The following is a 20,317-nucleotide window of genomic DNA, read 5'->3' as shown; positions in this document are numbered from 1 at the left end:
TGGGCAACATTTTGTAAGAGAGTGAGAAAAAAGATCCATTGCCATGACCTCGGCTGCAGAGAAAGGTTGTGTTTCTAAAATAACGTCCTGTTGCCGACTTTACTGGGCAGACTTGGTGCAGACCGTTTCAAATTAAGGAATGAGTATGCTTCCCAGTCTGCAGTTCTGTAGAACCATTGAATGCTTGTTGAAAGACAAATCGTGAAGAAAAAATAATCAATTTTGTTTTAGAACCCATTGTAGATGCGTAGGAATAGCACAATGAGCAGCCAAAACAAGATTTAAAAACAAACAACATAATTGGCTCAAATAAACCACACCACTAATCCAACACAAACAAGTAAGAATGTGGCACAAGAGCAAAAAACAGTAGTAATGTCATAACTAAATTGATTAAAAAACAAGCAAGAGTTTGTTCTATTTGTGTCGCTTTGCAACAGAAATAAGTCTCCAATACACATGCCATCAGTTCAATTTATTTCCAATTTGAAAAAAATGGGTACAATGCAATCTTGTTTGCACATTAGACCCTGAAGTGGAGTTTGGTCATTATGCAACTAAACAGAACAGAGGTTCTTGTTGTTTTTGAAAATCATCTGTTCTTTTTGTCCAGAATTACAGAACATCCTCATCCAATAGCTCTGCCAGGCAAAGCATACCCTCAAAAGGACAATTGTTGTACATTAATAGAAAATCACATTTTTGTCAAAATAGTGATATGTTTGTGTAAAGTGGGATTACTGCTGACATTGTCCTGTTTTTTAATCTGTGGACATTCTAACTGGAACCCTGGCATTTTCTGTACATGTAATCATAATTGATTACTAAATGCACAGTGTGAGGCGATCTTTGACCGCCATGAAGGAATGCATTGATCTGGAAAAAGGAGCTGTTTAATGCTAGATGGAGAAAGCACACACAGCTCTACTGCAGACTATCGGCATTAGAGTTTGGAGCAAAGAGGGGACACGCTCACGTGTCTGCTAACAATTGAGCAGCTCATGTGATTCTGAAAATAAAGGGAGAGTGGGAATGGCCATATTTAGCATATAACCGGAATGGCACTTATTAGAGTGCAGACCTCCAACAAGGATTATTTGTCAACCTTCATTGATTCAAAGAAAAAGTAATTGCAATGTTTGCATTTTCAAAACAGGCCTCTTTTAGCAGAAGCTCAAAATGGCTGAGCTTTGGCTGAGTCCAACCTGAAACTAGTGTAATTGATTTCACTGCTCTTCGAGTTGTTAGGTTATAAATTTGGCAGGTTGTGGTTCACAATAATAGCAGCCTGTTTATGGACCAGTTTTGGTCGTGACAAAAAAGGCACCAGCTGTGTCAATGTTAATACAGAGCTCGGCCCTTGCAATTTTCAGTCTTCAAGCTTGAGTTGGGCTCAAGAAAAATTCTGATCCTGATAACGCACAGAATTTCAACCACTTAGACACACTTGCGCAGATTAGATAAAAGAAAGTCCTGGAATGGACTCTTGCATTCTTGGCTGACTGCACAACACTACATTTTAATGAGGATTTAGCATCTATGTTGCTGTGTCCTCAAGGGTCTTTGTATGCCATGTGCCAATGGGGGCCTTTCTGTTCTGCTGGGACGCTGATTAGACCGCATTAGCATTCCATGGAGAGTCACCTCAGGAGAGTTCAGGTCACACATAGACGCTGGTACACGATTTAAAACACACTACGCTCATGCAGCCATACCATGTAGTTCTCTCTTGCTTCCTCCCTCGGGATGTTCACTTGGTGTGAGTCAAAACTCTTGTTTTATGTGTGTGCGTCAGACAGGAAGAAACCATTTGGCATGTAGAGCAAAGCGGAACGGCCCTAAGTAACCTCAACCAAAGCGGAGGAGCTCAATGTGTGTGTGCAATCACAGAATTGAGTTAGGATGTTTAGAGGAATGTTTTGACATCCTTGAAATTTAGAACAGGAACTGAAAGTCATCCAGAGTTGCAAAACAAACAAGTACTTAGGGATGGGTACCGAATTCGGCACTTTTACAAGCAAAGACTAAATTGTGTTGCTACAACCCGGTATCGATTCACGTAAAATCAAACCTTTGTTGCACGTAACGTCCCACATCCAATGGAAGACTCGGCCGTCTTAAACACTGGTATCGAGCGTACAGTAAGGCTCCACTCTTCAAAATACACTAGCTCGATGCTTACTTACATTGGATTTGCCGTATACATGCTACAGATTAGCATTAGCGATTTTACATGGCAATTTAAACACCTCCAAATCTAGTCACTTAGTTTAGTTTAGTTTAGTTTATTATTTCTTAGGTCAATGGTCAACAAAATAAACAAACAGTTTTACATAAACAAACAGTTGTACATTCATAAATTGAAAATGTTGCAGACCGAAAGGGTTTAGGCTGAAGTTGAACACTTATTGCGCCTAACCCTATAAACTATGTCAAATACAAGATTAACTTCCAAAAATTATGAAATTTCCTTTTCACAACATATAATAAATACACATTGTACACAACATAAACACTGTTCAATTATATACACAGTAAAGGCATGTGAAATATCCTTGTACACATGTACACACTTTGTACCAATTATATACTATATAAAAACAATTATACTTCCAATATTATTTATATCCACATTTAGTTTTTAATTAACATTGATCATAGTATTAACCACTGTGTTGATTCAGTTCCACTTAAAACTACAACTAAGATGCTCGTTACAATCAAACAGCTGGTGTGTAATAATTACAATCCTTACAGTACAAACCCTTTTTAGGGAGCAACAAAACACCAGACTCATCTTAACGCACTGTAGTCCATACACTACTGCCATCTAACTAACGTCTTGGAATTGCCACTACATGCAAAGCCTACTATATAATACTTGCAAATGAGACTCAGAAATGTGAGAAAACAGCTGGACAGCACAATTATCATTATCAGCTCACTGTTAAATGTAAACAAAATATATACACTACCGTTCAAAAGTTTGGGGTCACATTGAAATGTCCTTATTTTTGAAGGAAAAGCACTGTACTTTTCAATGAAGATAACTTTAAACTAGTCTTAACTTTAAAGAAATACACTCTATACATTGCTAATGTGGTAAATGACTATTCTAGCTGCAAATGTCTGGTTTTTGGTGCAATATCTACATAGGTGTATAGAGGCCCATTTCCAGCAACTATCACTCCAGTGTTGTAATGGTATAATGTGTTTGCTCATTGGCTCAGAAGGCTAATTGATGATTAGAAAACCCTTGTGCAATCATGTTCACACATCTGAAAACAGTTTACCTCGTTACAGAAGCTACAAAACTGACCTTTCTTTGAGCAGATTGAGTTTCTGGAGCATCACATTTGTGGGGTCAATTAAACGCTCAAAATGGCCAGAAAAAGAGAACTTTCATCTGAAACTCGACAGTCTATTCTTGTTCTTAGAAATGAAGGCTATTCCACAAAATTGTTTGGGGGACCCCGAACTTTTGAACGGTAGTGTACATTATTAGGCAATTTAGCCTTTTTTAACCACATGAACACTCACAGCATTACTGAAAATTGGTACCGTTGAGTCCCTGATTATACTGTAGTTTGTGGTGTTATGTCATAGGCAATATCATAGTATGCACAATAACATACAAGGTGTTTCAAAATGCTTACATTGCTGAAATTTTTAGTTCTGTCTTCCACTGCTTTGTTTTGAAATGACCACTGTTTGTACTTCTCTGTCCCTCCTTTGTATCAAAAGCAGGGTGTTTATGCTTACTATACATTGTTCTTGTCTTTTTGCTTCTAGGTTTCAAGCTGAAGGACTTTTTGAAAGATAACGAAACCCTCTCCCACTTCTTGCATCACAACGCCTCGCTTCCCCGTCACGCGCTGAAGCAGATCGTAGAGGCTGACGTCAATCTGGAAAAGGTAGAATATCACACTTGCTATTACCAAAATGTCAAAGCCCAACACAAAACAGTGGCTATTTGTTGTTCAAAGTGAACCATACTTGAATTAAACATACAGTAGTGTAAAGCCATAAATCCTTGTACTCACTGCTCCTCGGTGCTAATGCATAAATCCAGTGACCTAAACTCGAAACAGGCTGTTAAGGCCTTTATACCAGAAAAAAAAAACATTGTGGACACAAATTATTTTATTCTTATTGAATAAAATAACATTTTACAGATATTTAAATGTCATTATTAATTTTATATACATGACACTGCATAGGAGAATCATCTTCACACACACGCTCATCCTCTCCCATTAAAATCATCCTAATTTCTCTGGCCAACCAGTTTACAGCCACGCCAACAACAGCTGCCAGTAAGTCACATAATAGCAAAGAGCGAAAGTCACATGACCGCTCCGTTTCCTGCAGTCCCCTCCCCCCGTGCATCCTCAAGTGCAGACACAGAGCTGGGATGTGACTCCTCTCCACCCACCGCTGCTACCCAGACGTTTATTGATCAGCGAGGATGCACTTCATTTAACATGGCAAGGACATTATTCAAGGAAAGAGAGTTGCTCGCTATTTTGGTAATTGTTTTGCAGCGATTAGATGCAAATCTGTGCTGAACATGTATAAGGGTTGTTATGATTACGACCATTTCTCTTCAGTAAGCGCAAATGACTTGCCAGTTAATAATAATGCTTGGGTTTACAGTACATACAATATATGTATTTTTATAATAATAATAATAATAATAATTAGCCTTATTGTCTCCGAGGAGAAATTTGTCTTGGACATCAAGACACAGCCTTTTACATACATACATACATGCTTACTTACTTGCTTACATACTACATACATACATACAGTTCATCCGACAATACAGTGACGACAGTGAACAGTGCGCAGGTATATCAGTTAGTTATGAGATCACACATTACACTCCCCCCATATTGCACACCTCCCGTATTGCACTATCCCAATATTGCACTCCTAATTATTGCATCCGGTTATTACAGTAGCTCTCTGTTAAGTGTTTTGATTGTCAGTGGGACAAAGGAAAATCTATACCTGTTGTGTTTGTTTGTTGCTGTTCTGTACCATTTACCATAACAAATAATATGTAGCAAGAATCCCCTTTTAAATAGAGAAGTGTGTTGAACCAAGAATCGATTCTGATTTAACCCCAAAACATTGGAATCGAATTGAATCATGAGCTGTTGTAAGCTTCACATTCCTTTTGCATAGCCAAATGCTCGGTGCGGGAATATTCAGCTTCAAACGAGGGAGCAAAATGAGCCAAGCACAAGCAAGTATGCCTCATTTGTTGGAAAGTGCTAGCAAAAAAAACAAAAAACTGACCCAGGTTTTGTAACTTGAGAAAAAGTGCACTTTTATGATGTTAAATTTGTGCCAAAAGAGATTAAGAGTTCATTTTATTCTCGTTTTTTTACTTATTGAGGATAATTAAAAGTCATTACCTTCCAGTTACAAAAAATAACTCATGAGAAATGTAAATTATGATATATTATGATTACATTAGTGCTTAATTTTGTCACTAAATATTTCTAAAAATACTATCGTTCATTGCCAAAACTTTGTGGGACAATATCGATATCGCCCAGCAAAATGTTTCGGCCCATGCCTACCATAGATAGTAGACTGTAGCAGGGATGGTTCTTCACAGTCCTGTTTCACTTGTAATGAAACTAATAACCACGGTCTACTTCTCCCTCTGTGTCCAGGTTCTGACTAAGGGTTTTGGCTTCCATCTCAGAGACTTGTGTAACACAACACCTCTGGAGGAGTTTGTCCATATTGCTGACCGCAATGTATCTCGCCTGACGCAAGAGATTATCTGCAAGTCGTCCAAGGACTGGCTGAACAAGGCCCAAAGCCACTTCCTGTCGAACCTGGACTTCCTCAAGCCCATTCGAGTAAGTGTGTCTATCAAGCAAATTATGCAACAATTTGATCTTCAGATTGTTGAGTCTAACTTACTTTATAGACAAAGACAATGAATGCACATGCTTTAAAAAAAAGCATTGGTCATTTTAGTTTTACATGGACACTCTCACAGTGACAATATTCATCATTAAAAAGATAAGCAGTAGAAAATGAGTGGATGGACATTTTTGTTTGTGCAACCTTTTACTGCTTCATCTTAAAGCAGCCTTTACTGGATGCAATAAAACAGGAAAGAGATTGTCACCTTTCCCCTACATTTGTTTCTCCCAATAAAGCTGCCCTCTTCCCCTCCATACTCGTGACAGACAAGTGAGTCATACGGGTGTTGGATGCACAGAGTTGAACAAAATGTTCTGTACAACTGATGTTTAAAAGACTTTAAAAAACCCCTCAAAGGAGCAAGGACAGTACACACGTTTAATGACAACTATGAAACCAATTTGGGGAAAAAAATGTTTTTATTTTTTTATATAACGCCATCTTTCCCCCCCTTTAGTTAGTCCGTGTTGATGTGTGTCGGTGTTATTGGAATGGCCAAAACAAAACAAGGATGTGTGTTAGTAGAATAGAAAGTTGAAGCATTTCTCTGTTCCTCCATTGTTCTTTTTGAAACCTGCAACACCTGTGCTTTATTTTGTGCGTGAGACATTTTAGTAGCTGACCGCTGAGTGTGAGATACGTGAACAGACGCGTTGTCCTCCCAGCAAAATGACACAAAAGACACAAGAGGCTTGGGACATGTATTTTTAGTTTTATTTTTTTATTTTTTTACAGCTTCCTTCTTTTCTCCCCCATGTAATCATTTGTGAACTTAGTGAATGTTTTCTATTCTTTGGCTTCCACAGTGGAAAGGTATTATTGTTCTGAATTATTGTAGCAAACAGGTTTTTATATAACATCTTTGGTGAAATTCTCACAAATGTGAATTAAAAAAAACAACTAATGATTTACCAATTTCAGATAATTTATTTTGTCCTTTTTTTAATTACATTTTTTATACTATTTGACTCAAACCTGAATTTAACAAAATGCATGTTTCAGAGTAATATTTTTTTATTTGCAAAAAAACCCAAAATGAACAGAATAGAATAAATAACTGTATTTTAGCATTAGATATATTCTTTTGATATTGTTTATATTTGATTATGTTATTGTATATTTACTCTATGCTCTCTGTCATCCTTACAGAAAGACGTAAAGTCGGATCCCAGGATAGTTCAGGAAGTCTCAGCTGCAACGGATTATCTTCTGGAGAGTCTAGGAGAACTGGCTGTGGAGGTACATCAACTAAACATGCCTACATGATTGCGTAGATCCAAAGTATAGATCTGTGAGTAGGGACACACAAACCAGACACACGACCTGGGGCCAGTGTAGTAGCGCTCCAAAAATCAATGATTATCAGCGGTTAGAAAGTTGTGACCACCATGGCTCATTTCAAACATTCACTTTGTATAAATGTTTTCATTCATCCAGGCAAACAATATTTTACCAAAAAGAGTTTATGCACTGTTCTAAACCATGCTTTTCAGCATCCATGTATTTATATACTAAATCTCTAATCTCCAATCAACATTATATGGATACTCATTAGTGTAAAACATGAATAAAGTATTGAATATTAGCTCACTTTTTCACAATAACAACCCCCCCGTCCTACTTTGGTTCTGTTCTGCTTTGCTGACACAGCATTACCATACAGCTGTGTGTGTTGTTACTCTTTCCTGTCCAGTCAGCAGTAAGAATAACAAACTGTGTTTTTATTCTTATCCTACCGGTGCAACGTTCAGCATTTTCTTCCCTTTCCTCCCTAAATTCCTTAATTTGCTTGGCACTGAGTTAGAAAGAAACACTATGCAAACAAGGAAAAAGTTTCAAAAGATGTGGAACTTCCTAAGATTCTCACCTAAATTTGGTCCAGTTTGACCACATTTAGGGTTTTAGAGGGTCTAATGATGAATGGATCAGTAATCACTGAGTATGCTCCCAAAAGCAGATGTTGACTGAAATCATTTTCTTCCAAGCTGAAAATGGCAGTTTGCTTAACAGATCAGAGGCTGGCATAATGGAGCGATGGCCATCTGTAACCCGTGTTTTTTTTTGTTTTTTTTAACCACCAAGAATCTGCAGCCATTGTGTCTCAAGCCAAAAAGAAGTATGACACACCGACAATATTTACAAAATGTCTTTTCATGAGTGAATGCTATCACCAAACCATGTCAGGTATCTCTGATACAGTGTATCTGGTGTGTAAACATGGCTTTGAATGCTGAGCTCACTCACTAACATGATATGAAAGGGATATTTGTGTAGAGAACCATCAAATATGTATTCATAAAATGTCCTTCTGAATTCAAAGCAAGGTCTTCACAATAGAATTATATTAGCATAGATTAAGGTCTTTCATGTGGCCCGTCACATAAACACTCTATGCTACTAAACTAAAGGGGTCACATGATCATGGCCTGGGCTTTTGTAAAGATTTGAAGATTTTTTTATTTCATTTAAATCCGAAAATACGACAACATAAAAAGTAAATACAAAATACATTTTGCTTTCAAAATCCGTTAAGAAGGTTGTTTGTATCAAATTAAGAGTGTGTAACACTACCTACATCCCCTTGCAAACATGCAAAGCTTACATTTATGCATTCTACCACAGCGGCAACATTTGAGAACCAGGATGAGGTGATATAAAAAAGAAACAGACAGTAGTACTTCAACTCATAAGCTTAATTGGTTCTGTGAGAGAGCTCTTAACTCAAAACACTTTTATCTCAAATTATTGTTGCCCATTGAAATTAATTGAAATCAATATAATTGGTGCTTAGCCCTCACAAAAACAGCACAATTTTATAATGTAACATGTCTTTTAATTTGAAAAACAATCTTTTGAATAACACAATTTTTATTAAAAAAACAATATAATGAAATGTACAACAAACAACTACAGTAGTTGTACGACATAATTTAATAATAATGTACATAATTTACCTTAGAGAGTGGATTTATACAGACAAAGTTTTTTTTTATTGATTGATTGAGACTTTTATTAGTAGGTTGCACAGTGAAGTACATATTCCGTACAATTGACCACTAAATGGTAACACCCAAATAAGTTTTTCAACTTATTTAAGTCGGGGTCCACTTAAATTGATTCAGATACAGATATATACTATCATCATAATACAGTCATCACACAGTTATCTTTAGGTTTCACCTTTGCATATTATAGCACATAATTGTGGTGTGTTCAAGGAACCTTAGTTAACTGTTTTTTTTAATTTTTTATTTTGTTTTATTGAGACAAAGATAATTTATGTATTTAATATTTGTTTACTTATTATGGTATATTATTTGTTTATTATTTATTTGTTCACTGTTTATGTTACAGAGAACAAGGAAATAGGATAAAATTGCTATGGTATGAAAAGGGGTAGGATTAAATAAGATCATCTTCTTCCTACTCCTTTTCGGACGTGCTGTAATGAAACAACTGGAAATATCAATCAATCAATCAATCAATGTTTATTTATATAGCCCTAAATCACAAGTGTCTCAAAGGGCTGTACAAGCCACAACGACATCCTCGGTACAGATCCCACATACGGGCAAGGAAAACTCACCCTAGTGGGACGTCAATGTGAATGACTATGAGAAACCTTGGAGAGGACCGCATATGTGGGTAACCCCCCCCCCTCTAGGGGAGACCGAAACCAATGGATGTCGAGTGGGTCTGACATAATATTGTGAAAGTCCAACACATCAGCGAAAGTCCAGTCCATAGTGGGGCCAGCAGGAACCATCCCGAGCGGAGACGGGTCAGCAGCGTAGAGATGTCCCCATCCGATGCACAGGCTAGCGGTCCACCCCGGGTTGGGAGCAGAGTAGAAAAGAAAAGAAAAGAAACGGCAGATCAACTGGTCTAAAAAGGGAGTCTATTTAAAGGCTAGAGTATACAAATGAGTTTTAAGATGAGACTTAAATGCTTCTACTGAGGTAGCATCTCTACCTTTAACCGGGAGGGCATTCCAGAGTATTGGAGCCCGAATAGAAAACGCTCTATAGCCCGCAGACTTTTTTTGGGCTCTGGGAATCACTAATAAGCCGGAGTTCTTTGAACGCAGATTTCTTGCCGGGACATATGGTACAATACAATCGGCAAGATAGGCAGGAGCTTGACCGTGTAGTATTTTATAGTATAGTATAGTATTTTAAATATGTGATGAATTACATTGTGTTGTAGGCATGTTCCAAATAAACTGAACTGAACTGAAAAGTTCAGACAGAGACGTTATTTTTAAATACATTTATTATTCAAATTCTTATCCACTAATGATAATCCTACATGAATCAGATCATCTTAATCCCTATTCCATACAGTGTGATGTAAAAGGAAATGTATTTATAATCATATTAAAATGAATAATGATAGGTATCATTCTTTTTTTTTTTAAACACATTTTGGCTACCTTATATTACATTTTTCGGCACTATTTTGTAAAAAAAAAAAAAAAAAAAAAAACAGCACCAAAAAATAATTTAGCGGGGTTGAAGTATTGTTTGTCCCCTTAATATTATATATTAATAATTAATTAATGATAATTAATTAATAATATTAATTATTTTTATTGTCTGCATTTGAATTTAACTTTTATTTTCTTTCATTTCACTTTGTTGTCTGTGAAGCACTTTGAGTCTGCCTTGTGTATGAAAAGCGCAATTCAAATAAAGTTGCCTTGCCTTGCCTTGCCTTAATATGTAATCACAATAATAAATATTACTAAAGACTAGGGTTATACGATATAACTATTTAATTGGAAACGGTACTATACTGCCTTTAAAAAATACCGGTACCTTTTATGCTGCTGTGCGGCGGTGACTACAGAGCCGAGGTGCATGATGTTGAGTGTGTCGAAACGCACACACAAAGCGCATACAAGCAGTAACATTGTGGAGAGGAAGAATGGCAAAAAACAGCAATTCTCCTGGTTAATAAAGAGGGTGCGTGAAGTGCAATATGGAGGTATTTGGGCTTCAAAACTAACGATAAAGGTGGTGCTGCAAGTGTTGCTTTAAAACATGCCTCACTAAACGTAGTGATTAGTATTACCACCTTTGCTTCAAACGTAGGTAAACTTTGAAATAATAAACATTCAGATTTCCTTTTAAAATAAAGCTAATATTACAATTTTTTGTGGTATCGATATACATTTTGGTACTGGTACCAAATAATTGATATCGGGACAAACCTACTAATGACCAAACTGGGGCCACAAACAAAATCTTGTTTAGAGCCACACAAAGCCCTGCAGGTAGGGTTTCTGTAGCTGTGTGATCAAGATGAACTTTAGTAACCTCAGACAGACTCTTCTTAGAGGAGGTTACTGTGAGTCAAACAGGCTGCTGATGATGACTGTGTGTCTACTTGTGATCCATGCCAACACGGTCATTGTTTCCCTGGGAGAAGACTGTTTCAATTAGTGCCCTTGGAGACCATTCCACATTTTGGGCCAGTAGTCACACATGCACACACACAAAAATAGCAAATCAGAAGAAAAGAAAGAAGCATCTGACAGCAGAGAAGACAAAATGGTCTCCAGTCAAAGCTTGTGCAGCACAATGCAGCATGTAACACACTCATTGACCTGCATCCACACAACGCAGCATGCACCCAGTTAGACATCGCACACAAACATTGCACGCAATTTCTTTGCATGTTGGCGCTTTGATGCAGCTGCAGGCTCAGACAGGATTTGCAGCAACCTATTTATGTCACACATGCATGTGTCATGCATGTGTGACATGTTGACAAACATAAAGAAGACAGCAAATGTGCCGTAGGCGAGAGTGGAAAAAAATTGTTAAATGAGACCGAGGACAAAGAAAACTGAACAAGCATGCTTGTCAGAGTATGTGTACAGCAGAGTGTGTGTCGATGGTAGCATTTGTCAGTTTAATAGCCGAGTACTTGAGGAGCCTGCGTAGGTTTGTCTATTAGGAGAATGACCGAGAGTAACCTTGTTTGGTTCTCTCACCTTCTTCTCCCTCCCTCTGTTTCTAGCTTCTACTCCCGTTCTCTCTCAAACACAAGTTTATTATACCCAACGACCGGCGTTATCTTACGATTTGGTTTCCTCCCCTGAATATTTGCTCATATTTTTGGTTTTCTTCATTAAACCTGGCTATATTTTTTTGTCTCTATTTCCTCCTCAGAATGTGAGCTTTCACCATAAACTCAAGTAACCTCCTCCAAAGCTTCACAATCCTTTCTTCACCCTTGTTCTTTGTTGCACAAAAACACGCAGCGCCACCTCCCAATTTGTTTCTTATCACGAGTCGGTGACTATAATGCAATTAATGCACAACATGCTGAAACTTGCACCGCAATGTCAGTGTCTATCAGCTCATCTCGCAAAATGAAGCCAAAAGCAAGTGAAGGGTACCAGAAACATGGAACAATTTTTTGTGACTTTTTTGAATCATGTATTTAACACGTTTTTAACAAAATAAACAGCTACAAAAGCAAAATACATTGAAAGCATGACAAAAAATCCACAACAAAACTCACAAAGGACATGATGCTAGGTAAAATTACAACAATAATAGAATACAATTATGCTAGGTAAAATAATCACAATAATAATATAATTAAAGATTAACTAAGAAACGGAATGTATAAAAGAAGTTTCCTGCACATGCCCTCCATAATATATAGATATTATATGTGTCAAATTCTACTAAAACTACGGTAACAACAATATGTTTAATGCAACGAATGAAACATCAATAATAATAACACAATAACCACAACATTTAGCATTAGAGATACAATGCAGGGGGCACACTAACCTATGCAGTTATCTACCAGGGCTCACACACACACACACACACGCACACACACACACACACACACACACACACACACACACACACACACACACACACACACACACACACACACACACACATTCTACAGAACAGATAGCACTGGAGATTTATCACTGTCTGCCTAACTGCTAAGTGTCTACACCTCGCCGAGCACCACATACACGCACACACATATTCTTGTATTTGTCACCTTCTTGAGACCTTCCAAAAAATGCCTACCTCTTTAGGACCACCCTTTCTAGATATATAAACATTTGTATTTACAACATTAATAATATATACAAATTATGCAAATGTAAAAAATGTAAGCTTTTAGTTTTTTTTGTTTTTTTTGAATTTTTTGTCTGTAATTGGTTTTTAATCTTTATTATTTACTTTGTTATTACAGTATGTCTCTATATACATATTAATTTTCTGAATTTTTTTTTATTAATTTTGACCAAAGGGGGCACATTTTAATTTCTTACACACACTTGTTACTACATATGTTGGCCAGAGGCTGAGCACTTTCACATTTTTACACACACTTGTTATTTCATATGTTGACCAGAGGGGGAGCACTTTTAAAAACCACACACAGTCAATTTGAAAAATCCCTCCTTTTTGGGACCACCCTAATGTTGATAGATTTCACCACCAGGGGTGCAAATGAGACATTCTCTATTAGATGCAATGGTTTTCCGTATTGGGACCATTATTTTGGTCCTATCTTGTTCACCGGTCCTCATATGGTAGGCACTTTTCCTTGTTGATGTCTCAAGAACGGTAGAAGTACAAGAACACACACACACACACACACACACACACACACACACACTGAGCCATGTCTAAAATACCATTCATAGTGCAACTTATGATCATCAGTACAAACCTTTCAATCGCACTCACACCAGTCTCTGGTATGAAACCCGATAGTGTGCTTGTGCGGTTACTGGCATCATATTTTTATGGCGTTACAATGGATGATATAATATGATATGCTTTTTTTTTACATAGACATGCCTGAGAGGTGTTTGGCCACATTGTACATAACATTCTGTTGTTTAGAATATTTGCCTTTAAGATATTATATGTTCGAATATTTACATTTGTTCTGTGCCTGATAAGTGACTTGACAGTTGTTGGGGTTTTTTTGTTGACCGAAAGGCGACTTTTTTCATCCTTACAGTGTTTGACTTTCATTACTTGATGATATTTTATATTTAAATATTTTCTTAACAGCTGAATATTAATGCATAGGACTCTGCGTTCTTTTCCTTATTGTATCAATATGTGTACACACTATACACAAAAGTATTTGGACAACAGTAAGTTAGCTTCTACTGCCCTTAATATTGGGTTTGAATTTGGGATATTTGTGCTGTTGGACCTAAGAACGAGACTGCTGCCTCACAAACTGTTTTATTTAACCACAAACGTATTTAGTGGGCTTTAGATCAAGGCTGTTACATTCTTCTACACTAAACTAATCCAATTAGGTCTTGTTTTCTGCACTGGGGCACAGTCATGCTGAAACAGACACATGCAATTCTTTAAACTGCATTGTTAAGACAAATAAACGAAACACTGAGGAGTGTAGTATTTAAATAGAACAGGGCTCTCAAACTCATATTTTGTGGCCCTGCACTTAACATCATAGTTTCGTGTAATTGCAGCCTGAGTAGCTAATAGTTTAATAGATTATTGCAATTTTGAATCCTATTCAAAGGAGCACTAACTTTATTAACGGTACAAACACAAACATAACACACATTGGGTAACACAAAGAGCAACTTCTGTAAGCAAGCAGAAGTATCTCTGACCATTTCCTGGGGAAATCAACAGTGTCATATTATACATTTTTTACATTAAATTTGTCATTTATAATGGCTGAAGGCCTACCACAGCTTAGGGTGACTATAGATTTAGGTATAACTACCTTTATTTCCCGGGCTATAGAGTGCACCGGCATTTTAGCCACTCCCACCAAATTTTAGAATAAACGAATATTTTTACATTTATTAGTCGCGCCGTACTATAAGCGGCAGATATATACCGGTACAAAATATATTGTAAATGTTTGTTTACATACCGTTGTTGTTTCCAAACGGTGCCTATCACACGGCAGTTGAACAGCTGGTCAAGCAAAACAAAAGTTATCGTTAAGCTGTGGAACCTAGCTCTCCAATCAGCTAAACAGACTTAATAGTGACGATTTGGTGAATTTACAAAACTGAAAAAATACAAAAAGAATGTCATTGTAAAGTAATATTACCAACACAGACACTTGTAAACGTGTTAGCATATTCGCTAATGCTAACAATGCTAGCTTGATCACATTAGGATAGCACGTACAGATATGCATGAAAACACTCCTACAGACATCACACATGGGACAATTTAGCAAGTATGAATTGTTTTAGTTGTATTGTAAAACTTACAAATGTTGCTTGGAGTGATGAATGAAGAATCCCTAGAAACGCCATAGAAGATTTCACTTATAGTTTAAGGCATGAAATAGGAAGTACATTTTTAACCTGCAGCACCTGCATTGAGTGAACTTGTCCAAAAGATGGCGGCATAGCACAAACAATAACACACTTTTTCAGAGTCTCTGTCCGTGTAATATAGAAACTTTTTGTTGAATACAAACAATTATGACTGTTAACACGGCAAAATCCATAAATTAGTCGCACCGTTTTAGTGTACAAAGCGTTGGAAAAAAGAAGCGGCTTATAGTCCGGAAAATACCGTAGTTAAACTGAGTTTGAGACCCCTGACAGAAGTATGTTTACTATGTAGAACCTACATCTTGACTGTTTTTCCGATGAAGAGCTGACCATTTTTGTTTGAGTTGTTGTTAGTGCTCCCAAACTAATCATCACATAGACTCGCAATATTATGGCTGGCGGGGGTCTTATGTTTTTACGCTGACGTCTCCTCTCCTGTGTTTCTCCCTCAAGCTTGCCAGCATGAAGAGTTGGAAAGACATGCGAAATGAGATCCTGTATCTCACTGTGAATGCCACAGGCTCTCCGAATCAGATGTACCAGGCTGTGTCACGTATTGTCTGTGGTCACCCCGAGGGGGGCGGCCTTAAAATCAAGTCCCTCAATTGGTATGAGGATAACAACTACAAGGCGCTGTTTGGAAACCATGGCAACGACAACGACAGCGATCCTATTTCCGCATACGACAACACATCCAGTAAGTGTCTGCATGGTCACTGGTATTTAGGCGCCAAACAAAGTAGCCATACAATGTAATAAATGCTTTTTTTTTTTGTTTGTTTTGTCAAGCTCCTTACTGTAACAGCATGATGCGAAACTTGGAATCCAGTCCCATATCCAGGATGATCTGGAGAGCTTTGAAGCCTTTGCTCATGGGAAAGATCCTCTACACCCCAGATACTCCAGCGACTCAGAGGATAATCCATGAGGTAAAATGTCCTGAACCTTGCTTGAAATCTTTCAACGCATCAACCACTGAATGTCGACTGATGCGTGTGATTGTTTGCTCCAGGTGAACAAGACTTTCCAGGAGCTGGGCCTGTTAAGGGACCTCGGAGGAATGTGGGATGAGATGAAGCCCAAAGTATGGAACTTCATGGAGAACAGTGAGGAGATAGACTTAGTCAGGGTGAGTGACCTGCACTTCGAGAACACGCTTGAACATAATAGTCTGTATACCTCTGAGACATATGTTTAACTATGGTGCTTCCAAAAAGGGGACATTTCATTTCAAAAATCTCATCAAGCCTCACCATCCATCCTACTTTGTTATGGACTTATGTGTTTACGGTTATATATCCACAACAGTGCCCCGAAGTTTGTTTTCCCGTAGGCAGATGAGAATACTTAGAATTGACAAAACAAAGTTATGTCACTCTGTAGCTAAAAGTTAATGCTATGTTTTGGGAGAATCTTACGGGGTTAATTGTGACATTTGCTATGGCTGGATGCTTGGAACTCCAACTTTTGCTTGCAATTTAAAGAATAACAATTAGCAACAGCTTTTATTCCAAAGCACTCTTAGGTTGGGGCACTCAAGTTAAGTCTAGCATTTGAATTGGGGTACCATTGTACACAGATCTAATATCTGAACCCACTGATCATTTTTGAATTGACAGATGAAAACATTTAATTAGGATCAGATGAGGTTCACATGACATGCTTGCTTAGCTATCTTACACAATGTCAGCACTGCCTCCCAGTGGTCAATGTTTGAATTACATTTGAACGCTTGTCTATTTTCTTGGACGCTTGAAAAGTCAGTATTGCTCAACAAATGTTTTTCATTCCATATACTGTACACCTATAAATAACACTTTACTTAATCGTTATTCCTTTTAGCAGTGAAGTTAATACATAATACCAGTATTAAATGTGTCAGTGCGTATAATTTTAAGGTATTTTCCCAATAACCCTTTATTTTTGTGTAAATGCATCAACATATTTGTATCTGACAATAGCATAATTAATGCTTCTGAAGCTGTGATATTTTTTGGGTGCCTATTCAGCCTTAACATAGTTTTCATTGTGGAACAGGATGATAAACGCTAAGAGCGTGGGAGTGAGATGAGATGTGAAAAAGATGTCACAGGCCACAAACTTTATAGAATAGTACATTAGCAACAAATGTAAAAAAAAAAAAAAAAGCTTAAACAACTAACCCTCGACGCTTCCAGTTTTTGTTTTTTGTCAATATTTAAACCCATTTTTATTGAGCTCATTCTATGTTTTAAAGAATGTATTCTCCTTTTTCTGCAGACATTGCTCCAAAATAACGCCAGCGCCACTTTCTTGAATACTCAACTCAGTGGGACTGAGTGGCGCGTGTCCGACCTGTCGCGCTTCCTCTCCAAGTCCGTGGTAGACCAAAAAGCTGCAGGATCAGCATACACCTGGAGAGAGGTCTTCAACGAAACGGACCAGGCCATCCAGACCATTACCCGCTTCATGGAGGTTAGTATACATTTGATTACATTTTGGCTCAAGTGAGGGTTGCATTTGAACATAGATTAGTTTAGTCCCTTTGCACACATACACTCACTGTCATGCTTATGTAATGTCTTTCATTAAAGTTAAGTTGCAAGAAGTAAATAGACTGCTAATTGCCTATGTAGGTCATATCCTCATCATTGATTAAATGCTCTTGGACCTGCACACTGTAAAATCAAGTCATGGCCAAGCCTAGTGGGTCACTGTGTTCCTCTGTGCTCACTGGGTCATCATGCCAGACAGGGGCAAGCCTTAGATAAAGATCTACCGCACGTATATTTATTATTGCCAAACATTAACCTGCGTTTCTGCCTTGCTGTAAAAGGTTTTTTTTTGGTTTTCTCTAATTCAATTCTTGGAGGTTGGTGTATCGCCCCGTGACTTCTCAATTGTCATGCTCCGATGATATAAGACCATGATGATTAGCTTTTTTCCCTTATGATTCCAAGAGGAGAGATTGCTTGTCTATAAATCCAGCTCATGATCGAAAATGCACACACTTGTGTCAGAAAAGTAAACACAGGACATGTCTGGTCCCACTGTAAATAACATACCGACCTACTGACCTACTAGGTGGGATTTACCTCACAAGGAGCTTTCAAGACATACCTGCTGTCATCTCTCACAAGAGCTGTCAAGGCCAACAATAATAAATATGTCTGTCAGAACTGCAGAACTGTTGAGTGCTCTTACAGCCTTTTTATCCCCTCTCAAACGCATGGTACTGCTGAGTTTAAATCTGCTGAGTATAGGAAAGGCTTAGCTAATAATGTTGCCAATGTAATGTAATCCCCTAAGAGCCAGCGTCCTCTGCAGTAGACATTTGTGTTTTCCATAACAGGGCTATTTTTTTGGAATTTTTTTTTACATTTGTAATTCTGACAAAATAAATGGACAAATGTCCATTACAGAGGATGGTTTGTTCTAAGGTAGGTCATATGAAAAGTAGGGTTGTCAATAATAACAAGTTAACTCATGTGATTAATAATAAAAGATTATTCCATTAATCATGTATAGTTACAGAATATTAACACTATTTATCATTGTTTTTTTTTGTTTTTTTATATAATTTAACCAATTATTTTATTTACTTATTATTATTTATTCATTTTGAGCATGCTGCTCATTTACCTTAAATGTGGAGGATTGCCTGAAAGGAATAATGGATGGTTTTACGATCAGTGATCAGGTCAATGGTTATGTCAGTGCAAAGATGAGTGAGGAGACGACAAATTTAATTTCAAATTTAGTTTCAAAATACACTCCGACTGGACTGTATATAAAACTGCTGCCAGGTTTTGAGCAAATAAATGAGGTACTTTTAACTAATACATTTAAAAAATGTTCCTTTATGACATTCTGATCATAAAATTGCATTTTTGTCAAAATATGTGGGTCTTTTTTAGGTCAATTAAAATTATGTAAGCAAGTTATTTTATTTAAAAAGAGTGATAAAACTGATTAAAAATATATACATTTGACAGCATCAATATGTAATGCGTTATTTGTTAAATGTATATTTACTCCTCAATAACCTTAACCATTCCTCTTTTGCCACTCAGTGTGTGAACCTGGATAAACTGGAGCCAGTCGCAAATGAAGAGCGCTTAGTTAACAAATCCATGGGTCTGCTTGACAACCAGAAGTTCTGGGCAGGCATTGTGTTTCCTGACATCGCCCACGGCAACAGCTCTGACTTGCCCTCTAACGTCAACTACAAAATCCGCATGGACATCGACAACGTTGAGAGGACCAACAAGATCAAGGACGGGTATGAGAGAGAAGAATCTCACCATTTTTTAAATGACTATTTCATGTTATTGTGCTAATAGGATTGTCTAAATGTTTGCAGCTACTGGGACCCTGGCCCCAGAGCCGACCCCTTCGAGGACTTGCGTTACATATGGGGCGGATTCTCCTACCTGCAAGATGTGATTGAACAGGGAATCATCCGAGCTGTGACAGGCAGCAAGGAAAAGACTGGTGTTTACATTCAGCAGATGCCCTACCCCTGCTACGTGGATGACATGTAAGTGCCTACACAATGTAGAACTAAAACTACGGTCATTTCCGGACTATAGAGACCCGTAAATAAATGCTGCATCCACCTAATTTTTGGACAAATTTAATTTTATACTTATATTGGCCGCACAAGTCTACAAGCCGCATGTGTACACATTAAAAATATTTACACAGGCGCTTGTGTTTATTCACAAAATTTACAAAAGAAAGTGTCTGTAACACGGCATACAGTATCCTACCAGAGAGTTCTTTGAGCGCAGTGTTCGCCCTTCTACTCCTCCAACGTGCTGAAACCACTAAAGTCGTCTTCTTTGACATGCGGCGGTCTGTCCTTTCGGGATCTCTTTATTGGTCATAGATTTCCTTCACCGATGGCCGGGTCGATCGTCTTTGGCTTTGGGGCTGCGTTGTGTGCATTTCGTTGTGTCTTCTCCATGACGAGAGTGAGTCTATAACGCTCTAAATGGCTAACTGAATGATTGTGTGAGTGCCTTTAATTTAATGTTAACAGTTTCA

General features: G+C 37.6%; 1 protein-coding gene across 1 annotated transcript in view; it reads left to right on the top strand.

Annotated features, from left to right (window-relative positions):
* Positions 1–20,317, top strand: part of LOC133639375 (phospholipid-transporting ATPase ABCA1-like) — a 58,451-nt gene that overhangs the window by 15,966 nt on the left and 22,168 nt on the right. The window contains exons 6-14 of the mRNA XM_062032638.1: positions 3,793–3,914; positions 5,688–5,879; positions 7,099–7,188; positions 15,743–15,986; positions 16,079–16,218; positions 16,302–16,418; positions 17,549–17,743; positions 19,342–19,550; positions 19,632–19,808. Coding sequence (XP_061888622.1) covers positions 3,793–3,914; positions 5,688–5,879; positions 7,099–7,188; positions 15,743–15,986; positions 16,079–16,218; positions 16,302–16,418; positions 17,549–17,743; positions 19,342–19,550; positions 19,632–19,808 — 1,486 coding nt within the window. The remainder of the gene's footprint in view (positions 1–3,792; positions 3,915–5,687; positions 5,880–7,098; positions 7,189–15,742; positions 15,987–16,078; positions 16,219–16,301; positions 16,419–17,548; positions 17,744–19,341; positions 19,551–19,631; positions 19,809–20,317) is intronic.

Source organism: Entelurus aequoreus, linkage group LG22, assembly GCF_033978785.1.
Source record: "Entelurus aequoreus isolate RoL-2023_Sb linkage group LG22, RoL_Eaeq_v1.1, whole genome shotgun sequence".
Classification (NCBI taxonomy): Eukaryota; Metazoa; Chordata; class Actinopteri; order Syngnathiformes; family Syngnathidae; genus Entelurus; species Entelurus aequoreus.
Note: the sequence above shows the minus strand (reverse complement) of the source record. Positions and strands in the feature narration are given on the sequence as shown.